At 39.2% G+C, this 16,570-nt stretch overlaps 1 protein-coding gene across 1 annotated transcript in view; it reads right to left on the bottom strand.

Annotated features, from left to right (window-relative positions):
• pipox (pipecolic acid oxidase) overlaps positions 1–16,228 on the bottom strand; it is a 50,772-nt gene extending 34,544 nt beyond the window's left edge. The window contains exons 1-4 of the mRNA XM_044354903.1: positions 16,068–16,228; positions 11,113–11,261; positions 4,353–4,566; positions 843–1,025 (exon numbers count right to left, since the gene is read on the bottom strand). Of these exons, the coding sequence (XP_044210838.1) occupies positions 843–1,025; positions 4,353–4,566; positions 11,113–11,261; positions 16,068–16,178 (657 nt within the window). The 5' untranslated portion in view covers positions 16,179–16,228. The remainder of the gene's footprint in view (positions 1–842; positions 1,026–4,352; positions 4,567–11,112; positions 11,262–16,067) is intronic.
• Between the last annotated feature and the right edge of the window lie 342 nt (positions 16,229–16,570).

The raw sequence follows: 16,570 nt of genomic DNA, 5'->3' as shown, positions 1-16,570 counted from the left end.
TGTAGCAATTGCAACCACTGTAGCTTCCTCTGCCACCATTTTCATAAGTTTCAAAATAGGTTGGTGGTCCCTTCCATTCCGCTGTGTAGCCAAGATGGCAACCATTGAGGGTGAGAAGTGTCCAGCGTTCCACACTCAACCTTTTGACGATTATGAGTACACCATTGGGGTACTCATAGTCCACTGCATTTTGCCATAATTGTGAGTTTGAACGCACTTATGCACTCAAAATAGCAAGTGTAAGTATGGAAGAACACAAATTGAGACACAACACTTATTTGGTGGCTTGTTCAACAAGCTAAGGTGCAGGACAAGATGTGTGTTCATGTTTGTAAGTTAGATAAGAAGGAGACTTTAGCAGGAAAGCTAATGTGAGTTGTTCAGAGTCTGTGGCTCTTGTGTAGCAGGATGCTATCAGGCTCAGCCTATGATAAAATGCCACGTTATCGCTTTATTCAAGATTTGATTGGCTGTGAGGATATAAAGTCTCCATCTACATAAATGGATAAATCATAGTATTCTGTCTAATTTATGCAAAACTACGGGGTGCCATCATAAAACCAAAAAATAAGAAATATAATTTTATATACAACTTTTTTTCCTCAAAGGAGAACACAGGACAAGTGATTTACAGAGCAGATATGTTGATGTAGTAGACGAAAAAAAAAAAAGCAATTCAATTTCAGTTGGACTTTAAATGCACACGGGGTGAATTTAAGTTGAATATTAGGATTTAAAGTTATACACTACTGCATTTAGATTAGACTGTCTATATGTTTGGTCCAGCCATTTATATAGTTCTATGGTGATAGTTACATGTGGGACACCAAGAGTTTGAATACCTCTAGTGGTAGCTGTAGGCCAGTGTGGGCCAGCAGTCTATTAGCCCAGGGTCCAGCAGTGATTACCACACTCTTGGCTCGATAAACACCAGCAGAGGTTGACACCATCACAACAGGGCCAGGCTTGATGTCTGTTACCTTCTCTTTGTCTCTTATGACACCACCCAACTTCTCAAACTGAGCCTGGCGAGAAACAGACAGAATGTGTTACTGGAAATCATTCAGCGGTACCATTGATCCACAAGTTATTAAGTACCTCAAATGCACAGTTACAGATTGAGCAGTAATGGCTGTTGTGTTTTGACCAGTGTTAGACTTTTGTCAGAATATTTTAAAGGGGACCAATTATGCTTTTCCTTCATATGCTGTATATGATGTTACAATGTTGGATGTTCATATTAAAAGTGACCAAAGTGTCAAATAATGAAATACATTATACATATGTAGAAGTAATCCCTGTGAGCAAAAGGCAGTGGCTTCAGACTACTCTGAATGCTTGGTTTCCAACGTTTTTTTCTTTCAGCCTGAGCCGAGGTAGACTTGTGACTGATTATATGGTCATTAGCTCCATGCGCAGCTTGCGAGTTCCCTGCTCTACTCTGCTAACATTATGGCATTTTTCAATTGTTCTGGGGATAGTCACACCGAGCCATAACTCCATTACACAGCAGTGCAAAGTAAAATAAGTAGTTTACCTGTTAGAGGTGTGCTGGTCATTTGCAGCTCTTCATCAAACATCATTATCACTGTCGCTGTTTCTGCTTGTACTATTCCTCCCTGCATTCTTTCTAACTGATCCACTGAACAAAGACCTCCAAATATCTCCATATCTTGTTGTGACTGGTTTCTAGAGCCGCTAATGAAGTTCCACTAATTCAGTGAGGAACATATTTAATTTCTTCATAGTAAAAGTCTCCTGTTATTTAGTCATTTAAAAGCTTTTAATATGAAGCAGGAAAGCAGGAAAGCATAACTTAACACGACTGATACGGCTGCCTCTCGGCAGGCTTCTGGAAAGCTGTCCAATCAGGAGGGGGGCCTTAAAGAGACAGGAGCTAAGACTGCCGATTAGAGACAGAGGCTGTCACAACCCAGCACGAGGCTGGACAAAGGAAGAGAGACCACACATTGTTTGTACATAACTAAAAGATAAATGAAACTAAACACTACCGAAACCAAACACGGTGGAAGCCAGAGGAGAGAGAGCAAGTGACTGACTGCCACTTGCTTATATGGAAGCCTGCCAATCCAGGTTAGCTGAATCTCCCTGATGACCAAACTCTGCCCACCAGGCTTCTGCAGGTAGAGGACAAGGAATCTGTCCAGAGAGGGAATTGAGGGCCTGCATAAAGGGCTAAGATAAATGAGGAGGTTTTTGAACTGTGAATCATACAAAGCTACTCTAGTGAGTCCAAAAATAAAAATATAGAGCTGGAAATGAGCATAATAGGTCCCCTTTAATGTATCAGGTTATAATACAAATATATCAGTTACAGTGGTAGGAAAACTGACAAAAATATTACATATTTATAATGTTTAACTGTTCTCATTTAACAAAAATATACCAAAATTCTTTGATTTTATTACATAATAACATAAATAAAATCTAAAATAAATTCATTAATTTTCTCTTAAACACTAATGGCAGAATTAACTTGTCTAAAATGACAGTTATTCTCCAGCTTTATCATTTATTCTATATTAATACAGTGTAAACCCATCTGCTACAGAGAGAGCGAATTCTGGGATGAATACTAGACTTGACATTTTCATATATTGAGAGTTACAAACAGCAACACAGGCATCAATATATACTAGTTAGATATAATGCACGTTTAATGAAACATACTGTGTGTTTTAGTCTACATCAGTGCAGTGACTTGATCAAAAATGGTGTGGTAAGGTAATCAAATGGTTAGGGGCCTCAAACAGGCCTTGGCTGGCCCTGTGTATGGTAAAGAAGAAAATCAGTTGAGTTTGATTTTGGAGAGAGAGAAGAAGACATTAAGAAAATGCTACCCTGAGAAAATATAACAAGAAAGATCAATTGTGGCATATATTAAGACATAACATTAAAGGTAGGAGGTTATCAAGGACCCACGCCATGAAAATGCACAAGGCAATAATCTACCGATCTATTACACATCTATCACTACAAGATTTAATTTCTAATTGACTGCTGCTTGACAAAAAGGGCTGAACAATATGTCCAGTCAACTGAAAACCTCGCCTCACTGAAATAACAAAGCAGTGTTTTGTGCTTGACCTGGCAGCCATGGACGAGTCTGTTCTCCTCCACTGCTTTTTTCAGTCCCCTAATGTGAATTTATTGCTGAAAGATATTCCTGGTGTGAGCTATTATTAGATTTAAACAATGGGCATGAAAGATGTTCAATTATCCACATCTTGGTATTTTTCAGCCCCTTCCTCTAACTAGTTCTTGTACTGGATCAAATCAGAAAATGTTTTGCCTCTTCAATTTTTCATTACTTCCAGAAGGAGTTTTGTTACAGGGCTGTTGTCTACGGTTCAGTTCAGTGTTGCAGTTTGTATGGTACAGACAGATTTCTTAGACCAAAATGCAGTCTGTTTATGTGTTGTAAAACACATTGTGTGTGTATGGATTGTATAGAAGTAACTTGTAGCTACAGTAGCTAGCAATGTAAGAACCAGCAAATTGTCTGCTTGAGTTGAAACATCTGAAACTAGTGAATATGCGTCTTTTGTGTCAATTTGTGCCACCCTGGGCCAATAAACATGTATTCGTGCCCACTCACTCTTTGCATCGACTTTATAATCAATCATGCCAATTCTAAAATTTGCTTTGTGTTCAGTTAGAACATGTCTTGATAAGGACCATGCAAGGCTACAGTCACCATAGATAAATAAAGACTTACAGTTAGTGGTGGGTGAAAAAAATTTGATTCACAAAAGAATCAAAAATCTTATTGTTTATGATTCTGAATTGATACACCAATGCCAGAAATTGAGTTTTGTACATTTTTTGCACCAACTTCTGCTTTTACAAAACACATTGAATCAGTGATGCTGGTCAGTAAATTACACTTTAATTTTATTATTCTGCAGAAGACTGTAAGATGCTTCTAAACTAATGCAGTTAGTGTGTATAAATAAAAAGCTGTATACTTTCAGACAATTCTCTCTGCTTTGTTCTGTTCGTCAGACAATGACCTTCATTAAGTTATGTTTCACACTAAATATCAGTAGACAAAAGACACCAATCAATGGTTTGGAGTAAGAGCCTAAAAACAGTGCCCACTTTCTATTTGTTCGATCAAATCATGACACCAAGAATCATAATCAAATTGTGTGATTCCCAAAGATTCACAGTCCCTAATGTTACTATCAAGGTTCATATAGTATATGCCGATGCTTGTTTCCCAGACTGCTTTTATGTCACTATTGTACCACATGATTGGCCTTCACTCATGACATCAGTTCCTGAAGCCAATATGATACACATGCTCTACAAATCTATCTGTGCTGTACCTGTACAGTCTTGAGTGCTCGGTCTGCATACAGAACTCCAGCAGTCATGTCCACCAAAGCTCCATCTCCCTCAGCCAGGTTGACATGTGGGATGTGCTGGCTGAAGTTGTCATGGCTCAGGACCACGATAGGAACCTTGTTCCTCTGCAGGGTATTCTTAAACAGCTGGTAATTCTCACTGTTCTCTGGTCCCATCACCAGAAGTCCTGTTTGTCTGAGGGGGAAGGTCAATAAAGATGAGCATTAAAGAGCATTTTACTGTGTAGCACTGTTAGTACTTGTGTTAAAAAGGGAATTTATGTCCAGGGGATGTAGCAGTTTGATCTAATCCACATATTGTTTCTGATGTTTGTAAAATTTCTTACTGCATAAAAAAACTCTACTTGGACAACTATTGTATGTATGGCAAATCAAAGTTGAATAAGGAAGTGAAAATCTGTTTGCCTTTGTTTTCCATTCTAAATAGGGTTGGTAAAACTTGGAGATAGTTCACAATCTATCCGATCATGAGACCACTCATGTTCCTAATTCACTTCATTCTGTTCATGTCGGCATAACAGAGCGAACAGATAATCAATGGAAAGACATAAGACCCAGGTTGCAGAAATGTCCTTGAACATCCTGTTTCCAGAGGCAGATAAACCTCCGAGGTGGCCCAGAGGTAAAAAAAACAAACAAAAAACCTGCAACACCTTTTTCAGACCTCCAAGTAAGTTTGGATAGAATTTGATTGAATATTAACTATAGTGAAAGTTTGAGCATGGATGTTTATTCTTGACCTTTGCAAAATTATGTTTGACAAAATAATCTCAAATCAAGGCCTGCTTACTATCTTCTTCTCATGATCTTAATCAGCGAATAAGCTTGTTCTGGTGTAATTTTGTGAATAATAATGTATAACTATATCTTTCATAACATCTTGAACCAGCTCCATTTGCTGATGAAGACCATAAGATGGGATTTAAGGCTCTGACAAAGCTATTAAGTTAACATTTAGTTTAAATTCCTGTGATTAAATATTCTAAGCTAGATTTGGACACAGGGCCCCTCTACAACATTAGGCAAAAATGCCAGAGCTGCCTTAAGGCCCTTATCATTCCAGTTAATATTGTGCAAACAAATCAATGCAATTAATCAAATTGCCACTATGTTCTTGCCACACAGTGATTTGGAGCCCATAAAGCGTCTGGGGCCCTGGGGCAGTGGCCAGTTGAAAATCCACCCTTGCCGATTTCCTATTGACCTTGTTGTTTCCCTTCCCCGCTGCCTGAAAGGACATGCTGGAGGAAGTTTTTACATTACCCCTTTAGTCTTTCAGCCATCTGCTATTGCCAGAGAACCTTCAATTTAATTGGTACCTGAGGAGGAGCGGTACGGACCTCATGGATTTGGCGGTTGTACAGGACAGTTATACTAATGCCTCACAATTAAAAGCGCTATTGCCCAATTTCCACATTAATTGTATTCTGATTGCTGCTGTTAAAAGTGGAGTGAAAATGGAGCGCTGTATTGAATAGAGCTGTTGGTTAATATTGCTGTCATGCAGCTGGGTGAAGTCAGCTCAGGGTCATCAACACCAAGCTTTTTCCTCACAAACCCACCGCCAAGCCCTTCCCATGCATCCTTGAAAAATCTATTAAACTTGACAAAGGACAGCGAGACGCTGGTGTCATAAAAGAAAAAACAGCCTTCTGCTCCGAGACAGCAGCTCAAACGTTCAGTGAGAGTTATTAAGGCTCAGGGTAAGAGTACAGATGACACATGCTGGACTGTCACTTTAGTAATATTGCACAGAGTTATTAATGTTCTCTCTTTTTAGCTATCTATTCCATTTATCTACATCTCAACTTTTCTATCTAATTCTGTCTAATTTAGCAGTCAATGAGGAGCCACAACCCTCACCTAGAATTACTTAGTCAACTGGAAGCAAAAAGGAGCTGTATCTAATATGAACATTCATCACTTCATTTTTTTTCTTTTGTTTGCGTTTAATTTCCTTCAAAACAAGAATGATGACATGTATTGTTTCAAGACAACCCCCCCAAACTTATTGTCATGCTAAGTTACATACTGCACTATGTGTCTTTATAGAAGTGTAGATAAGCTGAAATGTGACAATGGCAAGTTGGATTCATGATAGTAAGATGACACTGTCCTCATTAGAAAAATGACAACATCAGTAATTGTTCAAATGCTTAAAACAACCTGCGTTACTATTTTCTTGTGAATAATTTGAATAATTACTTTTGTTTCGCAGAAGGAAATAAGTAGTGTGATGTTGTTATAGCACCACAAAACAGCCTGTCTCCTACAAAGTGAAAGCTGGGTTTCTTTTAACCATAAAAAAAGAATCTGTGACTGACTAACCTCTAACTCTAACAGGTGTTTTAAACTGGGGCAATCAACTTGAAGCCAACTGAAGGAAGGGCAGAAACATCTCTACATAACTAATATTATATGCTGTATTCTGCTGTCGATGGTTGTGGTGTGTGTGGTCCACAGTTGGGCTTATGTGGTGCCTGTCTACATTTCCTACCCCCCGGTGTTGGTTCTGTGCCCAAGATGCAATAAATTGTAGTTTTCTGTCAATCAAACCTCAACCACAGAAGTGACAGACCAGAAAACGCTTATATAAATAGTTTTTGCAACAGTCATTATTAACTGTATTTTGTAATTAAGGTATAATGATTTGATTGACATTAAGCTCTGTAGAATCAGGAAAACTCATTTACTTTGTTTTGGAAGGCAAAGACAAAGATCTATTTTTGTGTTTACGTATGAATATTAGTTGCAAGATGCTGCACTTTATTATTAAGCTTATTTGCAGTCCTCCCGTAAACTCTTAACTTTCTTCTGCTGATCAGGTGTTATGGCACCAGTCAAGTCAAATTATTTTCCTGACAGATTTCTTTAGGCAAGTCTGCACACTTGTTAGATCCAAACCACAGCAAGACCATTCTGTAAGTTCACAACCCAGAATCTTGTAACCTAATGCCAATAAACTGCACTCATGTGTACCAGCCCAGCTGGTCTGTGATGTCTTCACCAAAGGACACTCAAAGGGATAAGAGAGAAAGAGATCTAAGTACATCTATCTCAGGCCAGAACACCCACTCACTGCTGTTTAAGAGACACTTTTGGATTTCACTTTTACTTCTTCATCAGTTCCACTGTGACCTGACCAAGAGAGAAGTGACACGTCACTTGGAAGAGTCCATCTGTCCGATCCACACCAACTGAAACAGCTCCTGAAGTGCTGATAGTACAGCGGCTGACCAAATGTCCTCACCAGGCTGACTAATAATAGACGCAGGAATCCAACTTGTTTTTTTTTTTAAGTCTTTAGTTACCAACTGGTCGGTTTAATGAAAAAAAGTTTTCAGTATGATACGTGAGAAATATGAAGCATGAAAATAGTTGTTTGTATTGTATTCAGTATGATATCTATCAAAGCTTTGGACTTAAGTCAAACTGGTGCTGTTGAACTATTGTGTACTTGTAAACTACTGTTCATCTGCAACAACAGTAACAAGCAGATTTGTGTAATTTGAATAGGGATTACAGTTTACTAAGTGAACGAGAAAAACAAATGTGACCGCCTTCATGTGTGAAGCGGTCACATATTGATCCACACTGACCTGCATATTTTTTTAGAAATAAAAATGCATCTGTTCTGAAAGATGAATGGCTGACTGATGTGACTAAAAACACTTCCGAAGATATTATGGCTGTGGATTGGACATAACTTTATGTGCAGATATGTGCATCTAAAACAAACCACAAGTAAGAACATTCAACCATCACTAAATGTACTTAAATTTCAAAACCCTGTCCTTTTTCATGGCAAGGTGTGCTGTGATTGGCTGCAGTCACAACCAACAATGCAAGTCAAAGTGATTGAGCGTCAAATGACAAAGCTGTGTATCAGACAAGTGCAAGGTATCACTGATGGATGATGCTTTGACTTGTGGTTCGCACTGCAATTCAGCCACAAATGTCTGCATTTAGCAAACAGTAACTTTAATATTGGCAGTAAGAGTCTGCTGCAAGTGTAATTATGTAAACTGCTCGTAATACAGATTTAGTCCATCCAAGCTGGTCTGAACCTTACCTTTACCAGGATCTAAGACCTTTGCTTGTCTTTTAGACTCACTTCAGTCCATAGTGATGGCTATAAACAGCCTTTAATTCAGCCAGACATTGCCCCTCAGCAAGAAGAAAAAGGAGGTAAAGGCATGTTCAGTCTTTTGAAGATGCCTGTGAAGATACTGATGTAATGATGTAAGTTCATCTGCAAGAGTTTCTAATAGCATTGGTAGTTGCAGGGCCTAGTGATGGCGACATTTGTCAGTGAGTCAAACAGTAAGTCTACAACAGGAGTTTAATGTTTCAACTTATATTTTCTGGTTTATTACAACTGGGGTCTTATTTTTGCAGTTTTGGCCATTGCCATAGCCATGATTCCTATTGGCTATGATAACATTGTACTCCCCAAAGTGATTGGTGAGATCTGGGAACATGGTGAAGTCCTACAGGATTTAACAACTCTGGAATGTTATAACACAACAATCATTTCATCCCCTGTATCAATGATTATAAATTAAACAGTAGAATGATGTTGTTCACATTGAAAAGTAATCTCTCTGGAATGTGTGCTTGCACATATTTATTGACTGACATGGTGCATTGCCTGATGACTTTGCATCATTACAGTAAGTTGAGCCAGGTTCAATGTTTTTGCTGATGATGTGTTTCTCTTTCTTTTTTTTGCCAGTACCCACAGAATTGGCATCCCCAGTGCATCAATCATTCTCTCTAATCGTCCAACTGCTTGTGTTTCTTGACCTGTCTTTCGGTTTTCCTAGATCACAGCAACCAAATATGATGTTATTACTCATGGGTTGAAACTACCTTTGAGAACACTGAAGCCGTGTTCTTTGCATTTTTTCTATCAATGTTGGTGGGAGCATTGTACACTGAAAAATTTATACATGGATAGTTTTCTATTATGGATTTTATTATTTTAGTATGGAAACCCAAACCCAACCAAATGTTGTAAAGACGTAGTAGTTCTTAGACAGCTCAAAAATATAACTGATAATACAGTATTGTTAGTTAAATAATTAAAATAGAGCGTAAAAAGAAATATAGTTCTTTATTTGGATCCCAATTAGCTTCCACAAAGTGGTCGCTAGTCTTCCTGGGTTCCACAATATCTGTAAAGATTTATACTTTTCCTTTAACCTCCAATCAGTTGGTTAATAAAAAACAACCAAAAGCTTTTCATTTTTTTCCTTTACCACCCTTCAGTTGACAAAATAAAATCAAACTTCATTCATTTTACTTTTCTATTTATCTCTCATTAGTTTATTGTATCTTTCAAATTCATTTTCCTATTTTTTGGGGGTCTTGGCACACATTCATCTATTCCCTATATCCCAACACAATTCCAGTTTTCTAACGCATATATGACAACGAGATGAGCGTGTTCATGTATGTATAGGGATTATGATTTCACTATTTATGCCACTGGTAGAAATGATGTAAATTATGACAATAAGAGCCAAGTTGTAATAAACTGGAATGATTCATGAATCATTTAATATGAATTACAGTTAGACTAAACTGTCCATCATATGACTGGTGGAGAGAAGAAACTCCAGTGTGAAGTTATTGAGTCCCAGAGTATGAGATTGTGAAACACAATGTCTAATTCAGTAATCTGCCTGATAGATGGCTGACTCGCCCTTTGCCAGCAGTGTTTTCTAAAGGCTGCTCCGGCATCTGTCAGCAGCCATAAGGCACAGACAGCCCCAGCTACTGTTAAGGCTTCAGCCATTCATCAGAAAATTTTATGGCTACGTCTCCCTGTGTGTGCTTGTGTGTTTATGAGTGTGTGACGGAAGAAGGAAAAGGCATGTGAGTGTATGTAGGATGGTAAATATGATCCCTCATCTAGTGCAGCCTGTCAAGCCAGGTGATTGGTGGCACTAGTTCAGCTTGTGGATGTGCACACATGCTGGCATGTATGTGGACATAATAAAAAGATTGGTACTTAGATTTTAGTTTTGCTCTGGCCCTTTTTGAGGGCTCCATCTGTCCCAAAGGCCTACAAGCAGGAGAAGTGGGAGGCATTGCTCACAGGGAGACACACCAGCCTCGCCTGGACATTTCTCATTGTAATGCAGACATTTTTTTTTGCCAACCCAAGGGCACAGGTGGCCTTCAGATGTGGACCCATCAGTCATGAGCTGTGGACGGGTGCACTGGGGACGGGGAGGCGCATGTTGTTTCTAGGGAACATAATGTAGGCGTGGTGTGGTATCATGAACTATTACCCTGAGACATGCATAATGAATCAATGTGTTATTCAGCTCACTTGTACTGAGAATAAGCAGGGCTGCTCAGAGGTAACAGGACCAGAACTCCTGAAGTGCTGCCGTAAGGTTGCTCGCAGTTTGATGCCACTGCCATATTTATAAACACACAAATTCGTCCACACTCTGCGAATGAAAATCAGAGGTTTAGCAAGATGAAAAAAGCCCCTGTTCCACATTCAAAAGCATGGGAGCTGTCAAGGGGTGATTCAGTGATGCCGGAGGTAATGAGAAAGTCATGCATTTATGGCTCCCGTAGATTGAGTTGCTGCTCTTGTGCGTACATAGCACCTTGAATGTGACAAATCTCTGTGTTCTGGCAAACCTTTTGTTATGTTCCATTTAATGGGTTTTCTCTCTTTGTGTTTCTGCTGACTGCTTACCTGTATAGCTTGACGCCAGACTCTCTCTCCAGCTGAGCCCACAGCTCATAGCACTCCCCCATCATGTGGGTGTAGAAGTCCTGCTCATAGGCCTTGCGGATGATGCGGGTCTGGCCATGGGAGCTCCCTCGTGTGTGAGGCAGAATGAACTAAGGGAGGTAAACATGATTGCCTTAGCACGCTTGTTTCAAATGAAATCATTTTGATACAAACAATATATGGCCAAAAGTATGTGGACAGCTGGACGTTAAAGGTGCTTGAATCAATATTTTTATGTAACTAGTCGATCAAATGACTGTGTGTAATGTGAACGTCATGCCATTCTCTGATAAATCATTGTACACGTCACACCTGTTACCAAACAGCAGAAAGACAAAGTTACTAGATAGACAGACTGGCTGGTGAACATAGTGGAGCATTTAGCAGCTAAAGAGTCATATATTTTTCTTAGGAGTTGGTGGAGACCAAACCAGAGCTTGAGCTGTGTATTGATTTTAAAATTCTCTTAATTACCTGTAAAGCATACACTATGTCTCTGAAATATTGTGTCCCTTAGCCATGGTGAGATCATTGAGGTCTACTGATCAGTGCCTTCTGGCTGTCCCGTAATCTAGGCTTAAGACCAAGGGTGACTGTCCTTTCGCGGTTGTGGCCCCCATCCTCTGGAACCATTATCCCCTAGTAATAAAAAATGCAGAGTCTGTCCATAGTTTTACGAAGCTCTTAAAAACTCACCTGTTTTGTAAGCACTTTATCTCGTAGTGTGTTTGATTGCTTTCTGTGTTGCTTTCACTGTTTTTATTGTTGTATCTGACTTCTGTGTCTTCCCTCTATGTAGTTTTTATGGTTTTATTGTTTTTACATTGATATTACATGTCGTTAAACTTTTTATTTTACTTTATTTTATTCTATTTTATTTTTCTCTAAATTGTTTGCATTGTAAAGCACCTTGTAACTCTGTTTTTTAAAGGCGCTTTATAAATAGTTTACTTACTTACTAAATCAGCCACTGTTTGCTAACACATTAGCCATAAAAACTTTATAAGGTGATAATATGTCAATGTTATGTTTACAACTTATTGTGCTGCCTCAAAATGGCCAAAAAAAAAAAAAAAATCAATTAATGCCAGTTAATCCAACAACAGATTAACAGAAATATCTGACAATCACACCCATTTTACAGATTGATTGGTCATTTGTGTGGAGGCTAGAGAGTAGGCTGGGTTTTAACTTTTCTCTTTTTCATTCTTCATACAGCTACTTAGGTCACTGTTCATGTGAACACCTGAGTGCAAACCATGCCTGTCTTCGAGACTGTCCAAAAGTGTGCGCCTTTATCTGCATTTTATATTATTCATCAGCTCTAGACTACAAAGACATGCAAAACATACTAAGTTGTTGGAGAGAAATTGGGGAGGCAGTGTGATGCAGTCAGGAGGAGGCTGTGATGGCAGGATTTTGACCACATCTTCATGATTCTGCGCACACTTTCATCTTTAAATGTGCTCAAACAGTATTTTCTTACTTGGTTTATTTAAATGATACTAAAGCCTTTGCACTCCTGGTATTAGTTGAACATCTCATTGCAAAACGTCTACTACTATAACAGCCCGCAATCTCCTGGGAAGGTTTTCTACCAGATGTTGGAACCTGGCAGCAGGTCCAACACTGATGTTGGGTGATAAGACCTGGCTCACAGTCTGCATTCCAGTTCATCCCAGTGGTGCTGGACAGGGTTGAGGTCAGGACTCTGTGCCAGTCAAGTTCTTCCACAACAGTCTAGGAAAACCATTGAAGGTTCTTTCCAAAACTGTTGTGTTTTGGTGTATTTTAGACAATACTGTCCAAAATATTATTTGGCCTCATTCATACGTACACACAAATCTGTGCTAGAACCGTGCATACAAACGTTTTAAGCACAAATCTGGGATTCACCAATATGTTCTTACCTGAATTTGTTCTTATTCTGCAAACAAATTTAGAACTGCCTTAGACCATGTGTACACACAAATCATAAATGTCCTACAGTCTTAAAAAATGGTTTTAGTCAATATTTTTCAATGTAAACAGTATATTAGAACCACAGTTATTTAAAAAATGATTGGGTCTAAATATACAACATTTAAAAGTGTGAAATTGCTTATAATACTTTTTACTAATTATAAAATTAATATCTAAGATGATGTAATCCATAAATCATCATCATAAACGTTTTTATGAATATATTAAAATTGTCCTGTTCCTACTTTTAGATGACAATAGCTTATATATCGGAATTTCCATATTGGAATGACACCAGTTAATTTCCTCCATCAGATGTGTCTGTGATATATGCAGCTGGTTAACCAGCAGCCTGTTCAGTGTCCTCACAGCCTGACAGTTCAGTAGTGGTACAGGGAGGGACGCTCTGCTTTCACTACATCACAGCCTCTTGTGGACAGAGACGTAACATGATGCACACCTGGTGCAGCAGTAGAGATTTATTCATATCAATTCCACAGATCTACACATTTACCAACTTTTCATTTTGTTATGGATGTACTGTGTGGTAGTGGTGCAACAGGTATGCAGGCTGTATACAGGATTCACAATCAGGCTCCAAATGACATGTTTACCAGCCACATCTGCCTTTTCTGGCTTCTGCTTCTGAAACTATTGTTTGCATTTCACTAGCAGTAAAGTTTTTCTACATTTTTACCATCCCGGCCCTCTTTGCAATGAGTGACAGCTCTCTACACTGCTGCACTGCTCCAACAGAGATATTTCTTTATATAGAGAAATGGGGGTGTGGCAGTATGCTAATTACTAATAGCAGGCACACGCCTGTCAATTTAGAATGATTCTGATTCACTAACATACGCATGGTGGGAAAAAAAATTGATCGATGCGCACGTGTCATAAATCCTATGTTAATTTTGCGTGCTCACTTATTTCGTGCGCAAAGTAAGAACATTTCAACACACATATTAGTGAATGAGGCCCATTGTGTTATAACTATAGGGCCTAGACAGACCAGGAAAAACAGTCCCAGATAAAAATAAAAAAGTATACAAAAGTGTGTGGCCAAGGATGTTATTTTTGCCAATATGATGTATAAATTAAAAAAGCTTTAAATAATGACAATGAGATAGGACATGAAATAAGACAAAGAAAAGCAAAATCAGAGAGGTGGGACCTCAGCCAGATAAATGAGTGCTGGCATCCAGAGCACTAAAGCTCACCAGCACCCTTCATGCACTGCCAGCTCACATCCCAGCATGCAACAAGTCTCTGAGACAGAGACAGCCACACATACACACTGCTGTACTAAACACAAAGCACACAGGCAGCCCGGAGGTGGAAAATGTCATTATGTGATACTTTTGATGAGATGATCAACAGTATAGAATTCCAAGGTTATATCAAAGTGTAAAACTCTTGGTTATCAGTCCAGAGGCTAGGTGAGGTTACATAAAGGACACAAACAATCACTTTATTAGGAACATCTGGGCAATCTAACGTAATCGAATACAACAGTTCTGTCATATATTCTACATTTATGAAGTCTACATTTTCAGTTTTTGTTGACATTGTCAGAAAGATGATAATTCTACTTTATGTTCATTGTTGAGGTCGTAATGGGTGGTGGTTGTGTACTGGGGTGCATATCACACCCCAAGGTTTCGCCCTCCCCAGTGGGTAAAAGAACCGGGCGTGAGACGGACCCGGTTGACACATGCCAGTTAGAACTGTCTCATTACACTCCACCTCTACCGGTTCCTGTGATAGGCTATATTGCTTTTTAAATTATGTCGAGCAGCGCGATTTTTTTATTGTGTTCTATTGATGTCTGTTTCTTTAACGATTTATTTTAAAGATTAGAGAGGCTGCTTTCAGTAATTGTGACGGTTTCCATGCGTGCAGTAATGCCATTGCAGCAAACATCGTGGGACACTTAAGCAGCAAAACTAAAAACTGTAGTTATAAACTTGACAGAACAGAGGAACCTCTCCTGGGGAAATTGAATTAAACTTTTAGCTTCTGAAATAAATTTTTTAGAGCGCTCAAATGGAGCTCAGGATCAGGAAGACGGCTGCTTTACTCCAAATAATTTCACCGTATGAACCTGTACTGTGTGCGTGTAACAGCTGACCTTTTAGAGATTTAAATAATCAATGAAGTTACGCTGCTGGGCCCTTATCGTTTCTGCTGCAGCGGGATCGCAGCAGGTATTTAATAAACTCAAAAAGTCGGGTCGGAAGATAGCCAGCAACCCCATGATGGCTGCTCCCATTGGCCAGTCCGACTCTGAATTTAGCGAAGGCTTAGCCTTCTGTAGCCTACATGTTGAGACCCTTGTAAAGGAGTCCTGAGTTAAAATCTCTATTATGTCAGCAATATTGCAGTTGTGTACACAACGTTTAGCCTACATACTGCAAAAAGTGGTAGAACTGTTCATTTTACTTTATATTTTCAACCCCAGAATATTTTTTCTGCAGCTTTACGCCCATACAGTTATTACGCGCAAGTTAAAAATAATCTAAAAGTAAATACAAACTCTACACCTTCATATTTCTTAAGTGTAATCAAAGCAGAGTAGTAAGCATGTGTTGGGTAACAGAATGACATGTTCGGCCACACAGGAAGCCGAGCAGGAGTAGACAGCTGCCAGGCAGCGGTAAGCCTGCCAATACTGCCAGCTGCTGCCTGCACCACGCTGAAGAGCAGCAGCCAGGTGACTTTCACAGGTCATGAATGATACAAGGCACATTACTTATGTCTTTTACCACTACCTTCAAAGTGAGAGTTCAGTGAAGTAAAAGACTTCTCAGTGGGGTATTATGATGGGTCATGGTCAAAGGAAATACATCTAATGCTGTTTCTGAATATTTGATAATCTTCTGCAGATTCTCAGCGGTAGGCTACTTCTATTAATAGCAAATGTTTTATTGCACAAACTTTTGTGTGTGACACACCTGCTCCAGCAGAAGAGTCTTCTTGTTCTTTTTCGCCAGCTGATAAGCCGTGAAGGAGCCCTGGACGCCGGCCCCGATCACTATGCAGTCATATTCCTCTTTAGTCGACATGTTAACTATATTTAGCACTCACATAACATACCTACTTATTGCACTGCTTATCAGTGTGCTGACGTAGATACGCCCATTCAAACTAGAGGAGGAATGGACAAAGTTTTGGATTCTTTATATCCTGAGTTCTAACTGCCAGGAGCGCAAGATGTGCGTCACACTGAGCAGGCTTCATCAGTTTAAATACACATGTTTCAGGTTTGCTTAAAAATGGTTATGGTTATAATTGGAGACATCGATGAGTTCTGGGTCTGCCCCACTTTTAACTTAGGATAAGATTGGTGCGGAGCACGAGAGGACACGAGTACCTGACAGTCTATTCTCAGGGCAAACAACACTAAAGTGTTTACACCGTTACAAAGTCGCCACCAGCTAACGACAAATACAACCTT

This window comes from Thunnus albacares, chromosome 6 (genome assembly GCF_914725855.1).
Source record: "Thunnus albacares chromosome 6, fThuAlb1.1, whole genome shotgun sequence".
Classification (NCBI taxonomy): Eukaryota; Metazoa; Chordata; class Actinopteri; order Scombriformes; family Scombridae; genus Thunnus; species Thunnus albacares.
This window is presented reverse-complemented; position numbering and strand designations above follow the sequence as displayed.